Raw genomic sequence first — 13,539 nt, forward strand, 5'->3', positions numbered from 1 at the left:
CCTCCAGAACCCGTTGTCACCTCGACACAACCATCAACTATTCCTGCCATATCTACGCTTCCGCAGTCGTCTCGAGAGACAATTCGGGTGGGTCAGAATAGTCGCATGACACCACATAGCAATCCAGGAAACTACTCGCACCAAGATCCTAATATGACGATCCATCCGACCTGGCAAGCATCCCAACCGATGTCAGGAATGCAAGGAATTTTTCCGCTACAACAAATGGAGCCCATTCATAGACATTCAGAGTTAATGGCATCTGGAGCGAATATGTCTGGGCGGGAGCACACTTGGAATTTTGATCCAATAACTGGACAACGGTTAGACCCACAATGGGAACAAGTGTCAACACAGTATGGCAGGTGGATATCACCCATAATTCACCAACAGCGGATGGAAGAAGTTCGGCAGGAACCCAATACTGAATTGGAAGATCAACTGCGAAACATGATGGAGCGAATGGGGTACACTCCTAGGGCGAGAGCAGTGGTGCAGAGTGATTCGCCTTTTGCCCCATCGTTGCGGGAGTTTATTCCAGATCACAGAATAAAAGCACCGGCGATACCTAAATACTATGGGGATCCAAATTCTGACCCTGAGGCGCATGTCAGAAACTATAGAGAGTTAATGGATGTTGCCGGAGCAAGCGAGAGCATAATTTGTCGATTGTTCTCGACCACTTTGGGTGGAGCAGCATCCGACTGGTTCCGATCTCTACCCACCGAATCCATTCACAACTAGACTCAATACAGTCGTGATTTGTGTGCAAAGTTTGTAGGTTGTAAAGCAGCGGACGTGACGGACAGACAGCTAAAAGAGATCAAACAGAGAAATTACACGTCGCTGAGGGAATTTGTCATGGCATTTAATGATATCCTGGTGCGGTTGCAGAATCCAGATATCGTGAGCATTCGCAACATAATGGCAGATGGAACCACAGACTGGAGCATGCGGGAGGAAATCATTCGCAATAAGCCACGTACGGTGGCCGAACTAATGAAAATAGCAAAGGAATTCATGGAGGTGGATGATGTTAACAGGGAGCATAGAGCTCAAACCAGGCGAGAGAGAGATGCGGCTAGATCCACTTCAGACAATCGGCGCCATCAAAATCAAACCCAATCCAAGGGTAATTTTGTCTGAAAAAGTGATCGCTCATTTCAAGGAGGGGGATATCAAACACCATTGAACACGACTCGCCATGAGGTGTTACTTTGGATTGAAAAGAACCCCTTAAAGAAAGATGTGCAGTTTCCCGAGGCGAAAGGTCGAACCAGTTTGGGGCGGTATCCTAATAAATACTGCAGGTTCCACAGATTGAATGGTCATGATACGAATGATTGCTACGAATTGAAAAGGGAGATCGAAAAGCTGATCGAGAGAGGCAAGCTAAGTCAATTTGTTAGAAAAGAAGCGACTGATGACAAAACAATAGTCCCACATGAAACAGAAGCAAGACCAGAAAAGAAGCAGAAAAAGGGAGTGATTAACGTAATAGCTGGCGGAATCTATGAGCCCCCAACAAAAAGATCTCGCCGTGAACAGCGAAAAAGCAACACAAGTAGGGGGGATGCCCTCAATTATCCATTTGCGCGAATCACGGAGCCGCATGCGGATGCGTTGGTGATCACGGTGGCCATTGAAGGATGGGACATCAAGCGGGTCCTTGTAGATACAGGCAGTTCTTGCAACGTTGTTACTCGAACTGCATTCAACCAGTTGGGGATTCATGATGAGCGAGTAGAACATACTTTCATGGATGTAATTGGTTTTGGAGGTCAATCATCTCAAACCAGTGGACAGGTTGTGCTGGAGACAGAAATGGGCGATAAGAACCTAAAGTGGAGAGGGGATCTGGAATTTGCAATTATGGATCTTCCGTTGGCCTATAATATAATTCTGGGGCGTCCGTTTCTATCAGAAACGGAGTCGCTCATTTCGATGAAGCATTTGACATTGCACCTGCCAACGCATCAAGGGCGAGTGGTTGTTGAGGGTGATCAGCTTACATCTCAACAAGCTTATACAATATCGCTTGAAAAAAAGCCCGATGAAGAAGATAAAGTTGACGAGAAGTTGCCAGCCGAGGCGTTGGGAGAAACAGAGTTATTCGCCATTTCAGATGATAAGAAAGTAAGGATAGCAGCAGGACTATCAAAAGAAATGAAGAAGGCCATTACCGACGTGTTGATCCAATGCGAGTCGGCATTCGCCGCACCAGATGAAGTGCTGAAGGGGATAAGCCCAGAAATAGCAACACATCGACTGAATGTGGATAAAAGTGCAACCCCGGTGCGGCAGAAAAAGAGGGGGCATGTGCCAGAACGACAGAAGGCGATTGAAAAAGCAGTAGCAGATTTGCTAAAATCAGATGCAATCCGAGAGGTCACCTATCCAGAATGGCTAGCCAATGTAGTATTGGTTAAAAAGCCAAATGGAACATACAGAATGTGTGTAGACTTCAAAGATTTGAATAAAGCCTGTCCGAAGGATATGTACCCGCTACCTAACATTGATATATTGGTAGATGGGACTGCGGGATTTGAAGCTTTGTCATTCACTGATGTGAAATCCAGTTACCACCAGATACCAATGGAGAAAGCGGATGAGATCAAAGACGTTATTCATAACTCATCAGGCAACTTATTGCTTCAAGGTGATGCCCTTTGGACTGAAAAATGCGGGAGCAACATATCAGCGGATGATGAACAAGATATTTTCAGACAAATCAGGTGAGAACTTCTCGATTTATATAGATGACATGATCATTAAAATCAAAAAAATGCAAGATCATCCGCAGGATATTAAAGAAATTCTGGAAGTACTGATCAAATATGGCCTCAAATTAAACCCGGAGAAATGCACGTTTGGAGCGAGAGCAGGAAAATTCCTGGGTTTTATTGTTAGTGGCAAGGGAGTTGAGGCGAATCCTGAGAAGGTTAAGGCGGTGATGGAGATGAAGACTCCAAGGAGCATAAGAGAAGTACAACGACTCAATGGGCGGTTGGTAGCATTAGGGCGATTCATATCATGCTCTGCTAGAAGATGTCTACCTTTCTACAATGCCATCAAAAAATCTAAGTCCTTCGAGTGGACGCCGAATTGTCAAGAAGCATTCGAGGGGATAAAGCGATTACTATGTTATCCGCCCTTGATGAGCAGGCCAGTAGATGGCGAAGATTTATTTCTTTATGTATCCGTCACCAGCACGGCGATATGCACCGTAATGGTGCGAGAAGAAGAAGGGCAACAGTATCCGGTGTACTATGTGAGTAAAGTCTTAAAGGATGCAGAACTTCGATATTCGAGGTTAGATAAAATGGCTCTCGCGGTGATAACCACAGCGGCTAGGTTGAAGCCATACTTCCAGGCGCATACTATTATTGTGAGAACCGGAATTCCAATGCGAAAGGTATTGCAGAAACCTGACGCATCCGGACGATTAATGGAATGGTCAATTCGCTTGGGAGAATTCGACATTCGTTATGAAGGAAGACCAGCTTTAAAAAGTCAAGTACTTGCCGATTTCGTGAATGAGTTCACGTGGGATGAAAACGAATGTCCAAAAATACAAAAAGAAGAGTGGAGTATGTTCACAGATGGAGCATTATCCGCAGATGGGGCTGGACTGGGAGTCATTATCAAAGGTCCGGACGTTATTCGCCTGTACTATGCAGCAAAGTTAACATTCAAAACTACTAACAATGCTGCAGAATATGAAGCAATGATATGCGGATTGAAATTGATTAATGAGCTTATGCCAGAAAGAGTGGTAATCTACAGCGACTCTAAGCTTATGATAAATCAGATCACAAAGAATTATCTGGTGAAACAGGAAGATCTGGTCAAATATCATCAGGTTGTTAATAGATTGACACAGGAGTTAACACATAAAGGAATCGTCTGGGAGATGGTGCATGTTCCAAGGGGTCAGAATACGAAGGTCGATGAATTGGCAAAAGCAGCGGCAAGTAGGGACTCATGGAGTCAAAAAGCATGTAATTTGGAGATAAGGTCGTCACCAGCATTCGAAGCCGATCAGATTATGGTCATCGAAGAGCTAGAAGATGATGAAGATTGGCGGATGCCCATACGCCAATATCTGGGAAATGGAGATTTGCCGGTTGATAAAAGTTTGGCCAGAAAGCTAATTGGGCGGTCAGCGAGATACTCAATTCGAGATGGGACTTTGTACCGGAAATCATATACATGTCCATGGCTGAAATGTATTAGCCGCAATGAAGGAGATTACGTGCTGAGAGAACTCCATAAAGGCATTTGTGGGGCACATGAGGCATCCGCAACATTGACAAGAAAAGTCAAGTTGATGGGATATTATTGGCCAAAGGTGGTGGAGGATGCCCAGAAAATGGTAGCGGAATGTCACAGCTGTCAAATCTATGCGAATGAAAAGCATGTCCCTAGAGCCGAACAAGTCACTATAATGACGGCGTGGCCATTCGCAACATGGGGGATCGATATAGTGGGCCCGTTCCCAGAAGCAACAAGGAAAAGGAAGTACTTGGTAGTCGCGGTGGACCACTTCAGCAAATGGGTAGAAGCAGAGGCAGTAACCGCTCAAACGCCTGAGCGAATGATCGAGTTCTTACGCGAGAACATTATCATGCGGTTTGGAGTCCCGCAAAAGCTCATCACCGATAATGGTACCCAGTTCAACTGTGTCAAATTCAAAGCGTATTGCGAAAGCATGGGGATCAAGAATCATTTCTCCTCCGTGAATCATCCCCAATCGAATGGTATGACAGAGGTCACCAATAGGGCCATGATTCAGGGCATCAAGAAGCGACTCGGTGCTAAGAAAACGGGTTGGGTGGATGAGATACCGCACATGTTATGGGCATACAGAACTTCGGTGAAGGCAGCGACAGGTGAAACACCCTTCTCGCTGGTTTATGGGGCCGAAGCAGTTCTTCCGGTTGAAATTAAGTCACCTACGGACAGGGTAATTTATTACTGCGACACCCAAAATCCTATCAATGTTAAGGATGCATTGGATTCTGTTGAAGAGCGAAGAGAAAAAGCTTACATGCGAATGGCAGTATATCGCAATAGAATCAAAAAGTATCATGACAGAAGGGTGCGAAAGGTGATAATCAACGAGAAAGACTTGGTCTTGAAAAAGGCGGACAAGATACAATCCAGAGAAGGCAAAGGAAAATTAGGTGTCAATTGGGTTGGGCCTTACAGGGTGTCCAAGAAGTTGGGACCCGCAACTTTTCAAATCGAAGAAATGGGCGGCAAAAAGCTTCCGCGCACCTGGAATCTAGAGAACTTGCGCCTATACAAACAGGCTGAGTAGTTAAGGGAAATGACGAGTACTCTTTTTCCTTTTATGAGTTTTTTCCCACTGGGTTTTCTGATAAAAGGTTTTAATGAGGCTTTGATCCCACACAGTTTATGTATCCATGTAACGTGAAGTTTTTTATTTTTAGCAAAATAAAGATATTTCAACGGTTACAACTATTCAATATGCAACAGCTGAATGCATGTCCTTCTCACGCTGATAATAAAAACACATAAATGTGTTGCCTACAAAAAGAAAGGCAGATGCATGATTACACATCATTCGCAAAACCTTATGATTAAACCTTATGATTGTTTAAGAATTACAAGTCAGGCATAAAATTAAGCGAATAAACGAGTACTCAAGAATTGCGAAAAGGGTCTGGCCACCCTAACGAAAACAAAACTAACTACGAAAAATTACAAGTATGAAGTCGGCAAAAGGCAAGGGTGACATACGAAAGTAACCGGCATTAAGACAACAAGGAACAGAAACCCCACAAAAATTGCACATATAAGCAAAACGGCAAGCGAAGAAAGTGAAGTCATTCGGTTAAATTATGCTTAAAGTTTCGTACATACAAAAGTTCAGATATGAATAAAGCTATACTACAGTTTCTTCCTCTTCGCCTCTGTTGCCCCCTTCACCTCCAGCGGCTCCCTCATCTTCTTCAAGAGGGCGATCTGCTTCAAGCGAATCCCCAACAATAAGATCAGTGATCGCATCAGAGCGAGGTTCCTCTGGCTCGACGTGAGAAACATTTAGCGGCGCGCCTCCTTCTACATCCTGGTTTGGGATCTCGCGGCTGGTTGGAGAATCATTGGGACTCTGCCAGTCAAGGAGAAGTACCTCATCCATGTCAGCATCTTCCGCCTCCAACTTGTCCCATTTTTTAGCTAAATCCTTTTCAGGGATGGAAACTTTGGGGCGGTTGAGTACCAGCTCTGGATTCCCATGTTCATAAGCTGCATGGATTCGCTCTCCATACCAGTAGATACGGGAGCTATCTTCAGATATGATCTCCTCCGTCTTCTTCTTTTGCATCTCCAAGGCTTCCTTGGACGAATTCAGGTCATCAATTGCTTTCTGAAGCTCATTGGATTTAGCCTGAAGTAATTTAAGAGCTTCCTCCCTCTCGCCGACGGCCTTTTGATAGGCACCCTCGAGAGTCTTTACTTGGTTTTGAACGTCATCGAGAAGCGACTTCTGAGTCGCCAATTCGGTACCAAGGTGTTCCAGCTCTCTCGCCCTTTCAGCATCCCTACAGAGGGCACCCTCAGCGAAATTGATAATCTGCACATTAGGCGATACATGAATGAAAGAGTAAAAAGAGACGTATATTTGAAAGATAGAACATGAGTGAAAAACAATATACCTCTATGGCACGCTTCTCAATTCCCTCCATGGCAGTTGGAAGCGGCACCTTTTCTCGAATGCGAGAGGCAGATGGGAGTCGTCCAAGGACATTGCCTATAGAAGAAACAATGTCCTTACAAGAAAAGCTCACAGCCTTACCGAAGGTTCTAGTCCACCATCCGCTCATATCGGGGATCGGCTGCGAATGCGTAAGGAAAAGGGTCAAGAGAATACGATGTGGCGAAAAGTAAAGAAACCGAAAAACGGGAAAATAAAGAAGGCAAAATTATAATACCTCGTGGATGGGAGTGCAGTACTTTTCCTTTGATGGGGAGGATACGGGCGTACCTCCAACAGGCAAGATCACGGAAGTATTTTTCTTCTTAGGGCGGGAAGACTCTACATCCGCATTGTTCTTCCGTTTCCGATTTAATGTAAGGTCCTCAGAAATGGGGTCCGGTGGCACGAAAACAAGGGCAGTACAAGCCGCCTCAACAGAAGGAGACACCCCCACAGATGGATTCGCCCTTGCGGAAGAGGTTGCTTCCGCCAGCCGTTTCTTCCTCCTCGCCAAAGCTTTCGCCTCTCGATCTGCAGCGAGTTGGGATAAAGGGTCACCCCTGCAAAGGGTTAAAGGAATTCATCAAAAGGGAAATAAACTAACAATACCTTGTACGAAAACGCGATAAGGGATATAGACAACATGATCTCCCTCGCGATAGGCAATCGCCACTCGGCTCCTTAACATATGGAATGCCTGATCATACGTCCATATGAAGGGGGGAGTGTTCTTCAAGAATTTTATAATGGCGGATTCTTCCTTGCTCGGATAACCAAAGTTCAAACTCTTTACATTAGGTCGACCCCAGTGGCGAAGAAAATTTGGATTCTCTTCATTAAACTTGATGAAGAAATAAGACTTATCCCACTCGCGGATTTTGTTCGACTTCTCATCAAAGCCGTAGTAACCGCTCTGTCGGATGAAAGTAAAATACTCCCCCGAACTTTTGAAGTGGTGAAGCTTGGAGAAGATCTTGAGCGAGAAGGGGACCTCCAGACAATCCGCCAAAAATTTATCCAGGGTCAAGTCGGCCCATCCATTGGGATGCAGTTGTCCAGGTGCGATTCCATAACCATTGGGATGCAGTTGTCCAAGTCGCCGGGACCTCTATTTTCCCCGGGAATGCTTGTTTCCAGGCCTTGAAGCCAAGGGTACTGCTCCCGCAAGTCGTCAATCGTCTCGCGGCAAACTAAGCTTCCCAACCTATCCTTCTTCGGTAATAAGCGGGGAGTTGGGATAGGTGGTGGAATCAACTTCCTAGGGTCGAAACCTAGGCCCTCATCAGTCGTATTCGCCAGGTGGAGAAACTCGACGGGATGAGAATCAGACCTAGGAGAGCTAGTTGAAACTTCATCAATCATCTCATCAACCTCATGGGACACCTCCCGATTGTAATTTTCGTCGAAGGGTGTGAAATCAAGTTCGGGGTTCGACATATCGGTGAGGGAAACGAACAGAAATAAAATGGTTGAAGGAGTTACAGGAAGAGAAACTTACATGTGAGGAAAAACGCAGGGAAGAACGAAGACAAGAGGGTTGATGCTGGAGAAGAAATGACAAAAAACGAAAGAGCTACTGGTTAAAACTCCCAAATTTCAAATGCCCAGAAGAATATGAAGAGTTGTCTGGACGTATGAAAAGACCCTAAAAGGGCTCTTACCAAACCAGAGGGGAGGCATGTGATGATTCACGAAGCCAACTGGGCCGAATCTAAAAACACGGGCCCAACCCACGATAACTTGAGCCCATGGTTCAAGTTGAATGGGCTCCTAATAAAGGAAAGGGCTAACCGTCCGGAATCCTAATAAAGACACTAAAACCACCCACTCAGAGAAACGGTTATAAGGGGCTACATACATGACTACGTGGGGGACGTGGCACAGGAGGAGTAACCGCCAAAGGCGGTTATCTAAAGGTGCTTATAAAAGAAATAAGGAAACTAGGAGGGAGGTAGTTTTTTTGGCATCTTTTCCTACATACACGACTATCGATTTACTAAATTTGATATAAAAACTGACTTGATCGTCGGAGAGTTTTCCCGGAGATCCTGTCTCCGGTTTTGTTTTGCAGGTTATTACTACGAGAATCATCCAATCAAATTCGGCAAGTTATCAAATAATTTTCAATATTCGTGTCATTTTCGGGTGAACATGTCAACTCTAACCCAACCTAAAAATTTGCATGTCAGTTTTGTGTCAAAAATGACACATTACCTACTAAACTAAACTCAAACACTAAAATTACGTGTCGTGTAATCGGATCGTGTGTACTTTTACCACCTCTATCCCTAATATACCTCCCTCCCTCCCAATCAGCCATATTCACATGCACCTTAATGACCAAACCCTTAGATATAGGTTTATTAAATACAAGCCTTAGTATGTTTTGAATCTCCACCTTACAATTCAAATAAGCCTAGATCTAATGGTAAATGACCACATACTATACGATTATTAAGGTCCATATGATCAAAACTGGGCTCCCAATTATATGACTGGGAGATGGACTAGAATCTGAAAACCTAAGAAATCTTAGAAAATGAAATCGAACCTTACCCTCTCATTTAATACATTTTTTTATAATAATGAAACGAAGAAGCTAGATAGAATCAATAAAGTTAGTTTTGTCTTCAATAATGAAATAAAATAATTGAATTTGGTATTCGAAAATTTGATAAAAATGAAGGAACATGCTGAAAAATCGGCGAAGAAACATGGAAAAAACAAGCCCAAAGCGAGAATAAAAGTTTTAATCGCAATCCAACACTTCCATGGCAGTCCTAAAACTGAGCATGGCTGCCTCTTTTTGCGCCAAACCCTATAAGTGGGCCCGCTCCGTCACTTCCCCCTCCTCCTCTTCCACCACCGTCTCCGTCACCACCATCACCACCTCCTCCGCCTCCTCCTCCTTTAATACTCTCCTCCACTCTTCTTCACTCTCACTCTCTTCCTTAAATAGCAACGTCACAAATGATTGGCGCAGGATAGCACCCTGCGCACACCTTCCCTCTTTTAGATATTCTTTTCCTACCAATAATAGCGGTTTGTTAGGGTTTTCTTTTCGCCTTCACAAACGTTTCTCTCTTTTCTCTCGCAATTCCACCTCCTCCTCCTCTCCTTCTTCCTCTCCTTCATCGGAAGGTCAGCAAACGGGTGGCTTCTCGGGATCCGATTCGTCGTCTTCCGGATCGGGTCTTGTCGTCGATATGGGCTCTGAGGATAAGGTGCAGAATGTTGATTGGTATCAGAATAACAACGATGTAGTCGATCATCATCATAAGACGCCGCCACCAAAACATCATAAACAGCAAGATTCCGTTTCCAAATTGCTTACTCTCCCTACCATTTTAACGCTCGGACGCGTCTTTGCGGTGCCTCTTCTTATCAGTAGTACGTTTCGTGTTAATTTTATTTTTCTGTTATGGTTCTCATGATTTTGATACGTTTGATTGCTTGATTCGAGATGCTTTTTTTTCGATTATATTTGCTGAATGCCGATTCTTGGCGTGAAATTACAGTTTCTATTAATTTAATGAAATACTATCTGAATTTTATGACAATGTGATGGATTTTCTTGATGTTCTTGGGGTGGAATTGCATGTTTATTGGATTTGAGACCGTACTTTCTTGGTGCATCAAAATGCGTTCCATAAAGGAATGAAAGAATCATTTAATTCATATATAGAAATGAAATTGGCAACTCGATTCTATCTATCTTTATCCTTTAATCTCATTATCTATTTGTTTCTTTGGTTAATCTTATTTTAGGTGGAAATGGGAATTGATTGTGATTATGCTTTTGAACTATGATTTATTAATTAAGGCCTCATTTACTTGTTAGATAGAGAATGGGAAAGAGAATCATTAAATGATATGTCTTCATTGACTTCTCTAGGTCCCTACTAGACAGAGTATACTAGACAGAGTAACTATCCTAACTATGTTATTCAAACAACTTCCATTTGTAGGGTGACTAAAAAGGCTGTATAGAATATTGAATTCTGGATTAGGGAATGTTTGCTTTTTCTTTAGAACTTACAATCTGATATATTAAATGGTCTGACATTTGATGGAACTTACATATCATTATTTGTTCTCCAGCTTTTTATCTGGATACTTGGTCAGGAAGAACTGCCACCACAAGCATCTTTGTTGCTGCAGCGGTAACTGATTGGCTTGATGGGTACCTTGCACGAAGGGTATAGCTCTTTTATTTTGTTAGGGAAAGAATAAGTGCAAGTAAATTGAGTATATTTGGACAGCCTTTTGTAACTTTTGCTATCTATCATCACAATTGATTTATGCCAATAATTAATTGTGTTTCAGATGGGATTAGGCTCTGCCTTCGGTGCATTTTTGGATCCAGTGGCTGATAAAGTAAGTGTTTTTTTCTTATGATATTAGTTTGTGTCAAGCCTTGATCAGACTTCAATATAGTATGTGCTTCAATTGGTAGTATTGCTACAAATGATTGAGCGCTTTGAATTCTCATGCTACATGCAGCTTATGGTTGCTGCGACCTTGGTCCTATTGTGTACTAAACCTCCGGAAGTTGCAATCTTTGGACAAGTGCCATGGTTACTGACTGTACCTTCAATCGCCATAATTGGTCGCGAGGTAATATTGCTACCTGTACTAATTATGAGGTTCCATTTGTATGGCTTGTTTTACCCTTTAGATTTATCGATGGTATTTTTTCGCTTTTCTATATTTTGGTCTGAAAGAGATTGCAATTTGTTTGTAGATAACCATGTCTGCCGTCAGAGAATGGGCTGCTTCACAGAATGGTAAACTGTTAGAGGTTTGTTTGCTTCTTCTAATACTGTTTAACACTTTTTTTCCTTTTCAAACCCGCTAATTTTTCTCTTGTTAGGTGGAATTTCCATATCCATAACATGCTTCATTATTAACTGCTGTTCATATACTGAAAATGTGATGCAGGCTGTTGCTGTAAATAATTTGGGAAAGTGGAAAACTGCAACACAGATGATTGCACTAACCATCCTCTTGGCTATCAGAGATAACAGGTCACTTACCACTTTCTTTAACATTTTCCCTTCATTGTGATCTAGTTTTGCTAGAAGCTGATGTCTGGAAGAGAACGTGTTGAATTTATTCTTCGAAATATCTGACCATTTCGTCCTCTGTCCATTTCTTGTTGCAGTCTTGGAGGGCCAGGAATATTGGCGGCTTCTGGTGTTATTTTGCTTTATATCTCAGCGGGTCTTTCTGTATGGTCGTTAGTAGTGTATATGAGTAAGATATGGAGAGTGTTGCTGAAGTAAGAACTGGATGGCTTGCTTTGTGCATATACTCCTTGATAAGGATGTGTCTGGAATAGGTGATGTTCTTTAAAATCTCCATTTCGATACTATCCTAGGAGATCGAGTTAGACATACTAAGATAGGTGATGGATTAACAGGAGGATATAATATTGGAAGATACAGAATTAGGTAACTTTTGCATGGATAAACTTGGTGGAGGCCATATAATCTAGGATCTTTCTAAAAGGCTTTACCAGTTCTCTGAAAATCCTCAAAAGTTTCCATGTTAAGGTTGATAAATTGGAGCTATGTTGGTATGTAGATGTGCAAAGAAGAAAGTTTTCACAATGCAATACTTTTCTGGAGCCAACTGTGCTGTGTTGTGTTGTTAACACAGACTTTGAGCAACGATTTGAGCCTGGCAGTCACTACATTGTGCAGGAATTTGTGTTGCTGATCAATTATGTAAAAACTCAATTATTTTAGAGCTGTATACGTCAAGAATGTTTAAGCTTTTACTAATATACTTTAGTAGGAAATATGGGTAAAATACGATTTAATGATATGCAAATTTGACTGTTGAAACGCTTATTCAAACGCAACTCTGAAAGATAAATATTACAATTTCATATTTGCCTAAATAAGTTTATTTAATGTCCTTGTAGTTTGAATATTATGAGTCTTTGTTACACTTGAAAATGTTGTATAGAAATGATAACAATTGGGGTGTAATAGTGAGAACAAACAAAGTAATTTTTACAAACACAAAATTGTATATGATAGTTAATCATTTGGTTTCAAAAAGAATTAAATTAGATATAATCACATATTAAATTAAAAATCTATTACTTTATTTTTATCCAAGCAATTAGTATTATTTTGTACTTTGGTTTATAAATTGTGTATGAAATACTCAACAAATTAACTCATACAACTGTTAAAATAATCCTAGTACATAATTTGAAGGCTTGAGAGGTTTTTTTTATTAGGGTTTTAAATTAAATTTTGAGGAATTTGTGATGTGATTTGAAAATAATTTAAAGAACTCTTGAAAATAATTAAGTATTTTAAATTATTTTTATTATCTTTAGAAAGGTCTCTTTGTTATGCTATTATGAGGTAACAAATAAATACAACTTTTTTTTACGAGGTACCAAATAGATGAATGGTTTCCGGAGAAACATCAATTTAGGATCTAGGTATATAGTGGTATTAATATAGGTTTAATGTTTAAAAAAGGCAAAAGGCATCATTAGGTCCTTGATTTTTCATTTTTTGGTTCATTAAGCCTTTGATTTTTAATTTGGATACATTAAGCCTCTAATCATTTATTTTTGGCCTCATTAAGCTCTTTATGGCCAAATTAGTAAGTTGTGAACATCTAATTCTGTTAAAAATACGTTTTTAACTTCATCTGTATTTGAAATTAGTAAAAAAAGTAATGTTTACAGTTTGAATTAAAGTTTTAATAGTTTTTCTACAACCACATTACACATCCAGAACTGATTTCAAAGAGTGAAAAATTACAAATTTTGAATGCATGTGCAATGA

General features: G+C 41.5%; 1 protein-coding gene across 1 annotated transcript; it reads left to right on the top strand.

Annotated features, from left to right (window-relative positions):
• Nucleotides 1–9,379: 9,379 nt before the first annotated feature.
• LOC136226938 (CDP-diacylglycerol--glycerol-3-phosphate 3-phosphatidyltransferase 2) lies at nucleotides 9,380–12,573 on the top strand. Its single transcript, XM_066015632.1, has 7 exons — nucleotides 9,380–10,114; nucleotides 10,826–10,923; nucleotides 11,051–11,101; nucleotides 11,228–11,341; nucleotides 11,469–11,525; nucleotides 11,666–11,751; nucleotides 11,889–12,573. Exons 1-7 carry the CDS (start codon nucleotides 9,496–9,498, stop codon nucleotides 12,007–12,009), a joined length of 1,146 nt encoding a protein of 381 aa, XP_065871704.1. The 5' UTR covers nucleotides 9,380–9,495; the 3' UTR covers nucleotides 12,010–12,573.
• The last annotated feature ends 966 nt before the right edge of the window (nucleotides 12,574–13,539 follow it).

Source organism: Euphorbia lathyris, chromosome 4, assembly GCF_963576675.1.
Source record: "Euphorbia lathyris chromosome 4, ddEupLath1.1, whole genome shotgun sequence".
Classification (NCBI taxonomy): Eukaryota; Viridiplantae; Streptophyta; class Magnoliopsida; order Malpighiales; family Euphorbiaceae; genus Euphorbia; species Euphorbia lathyris.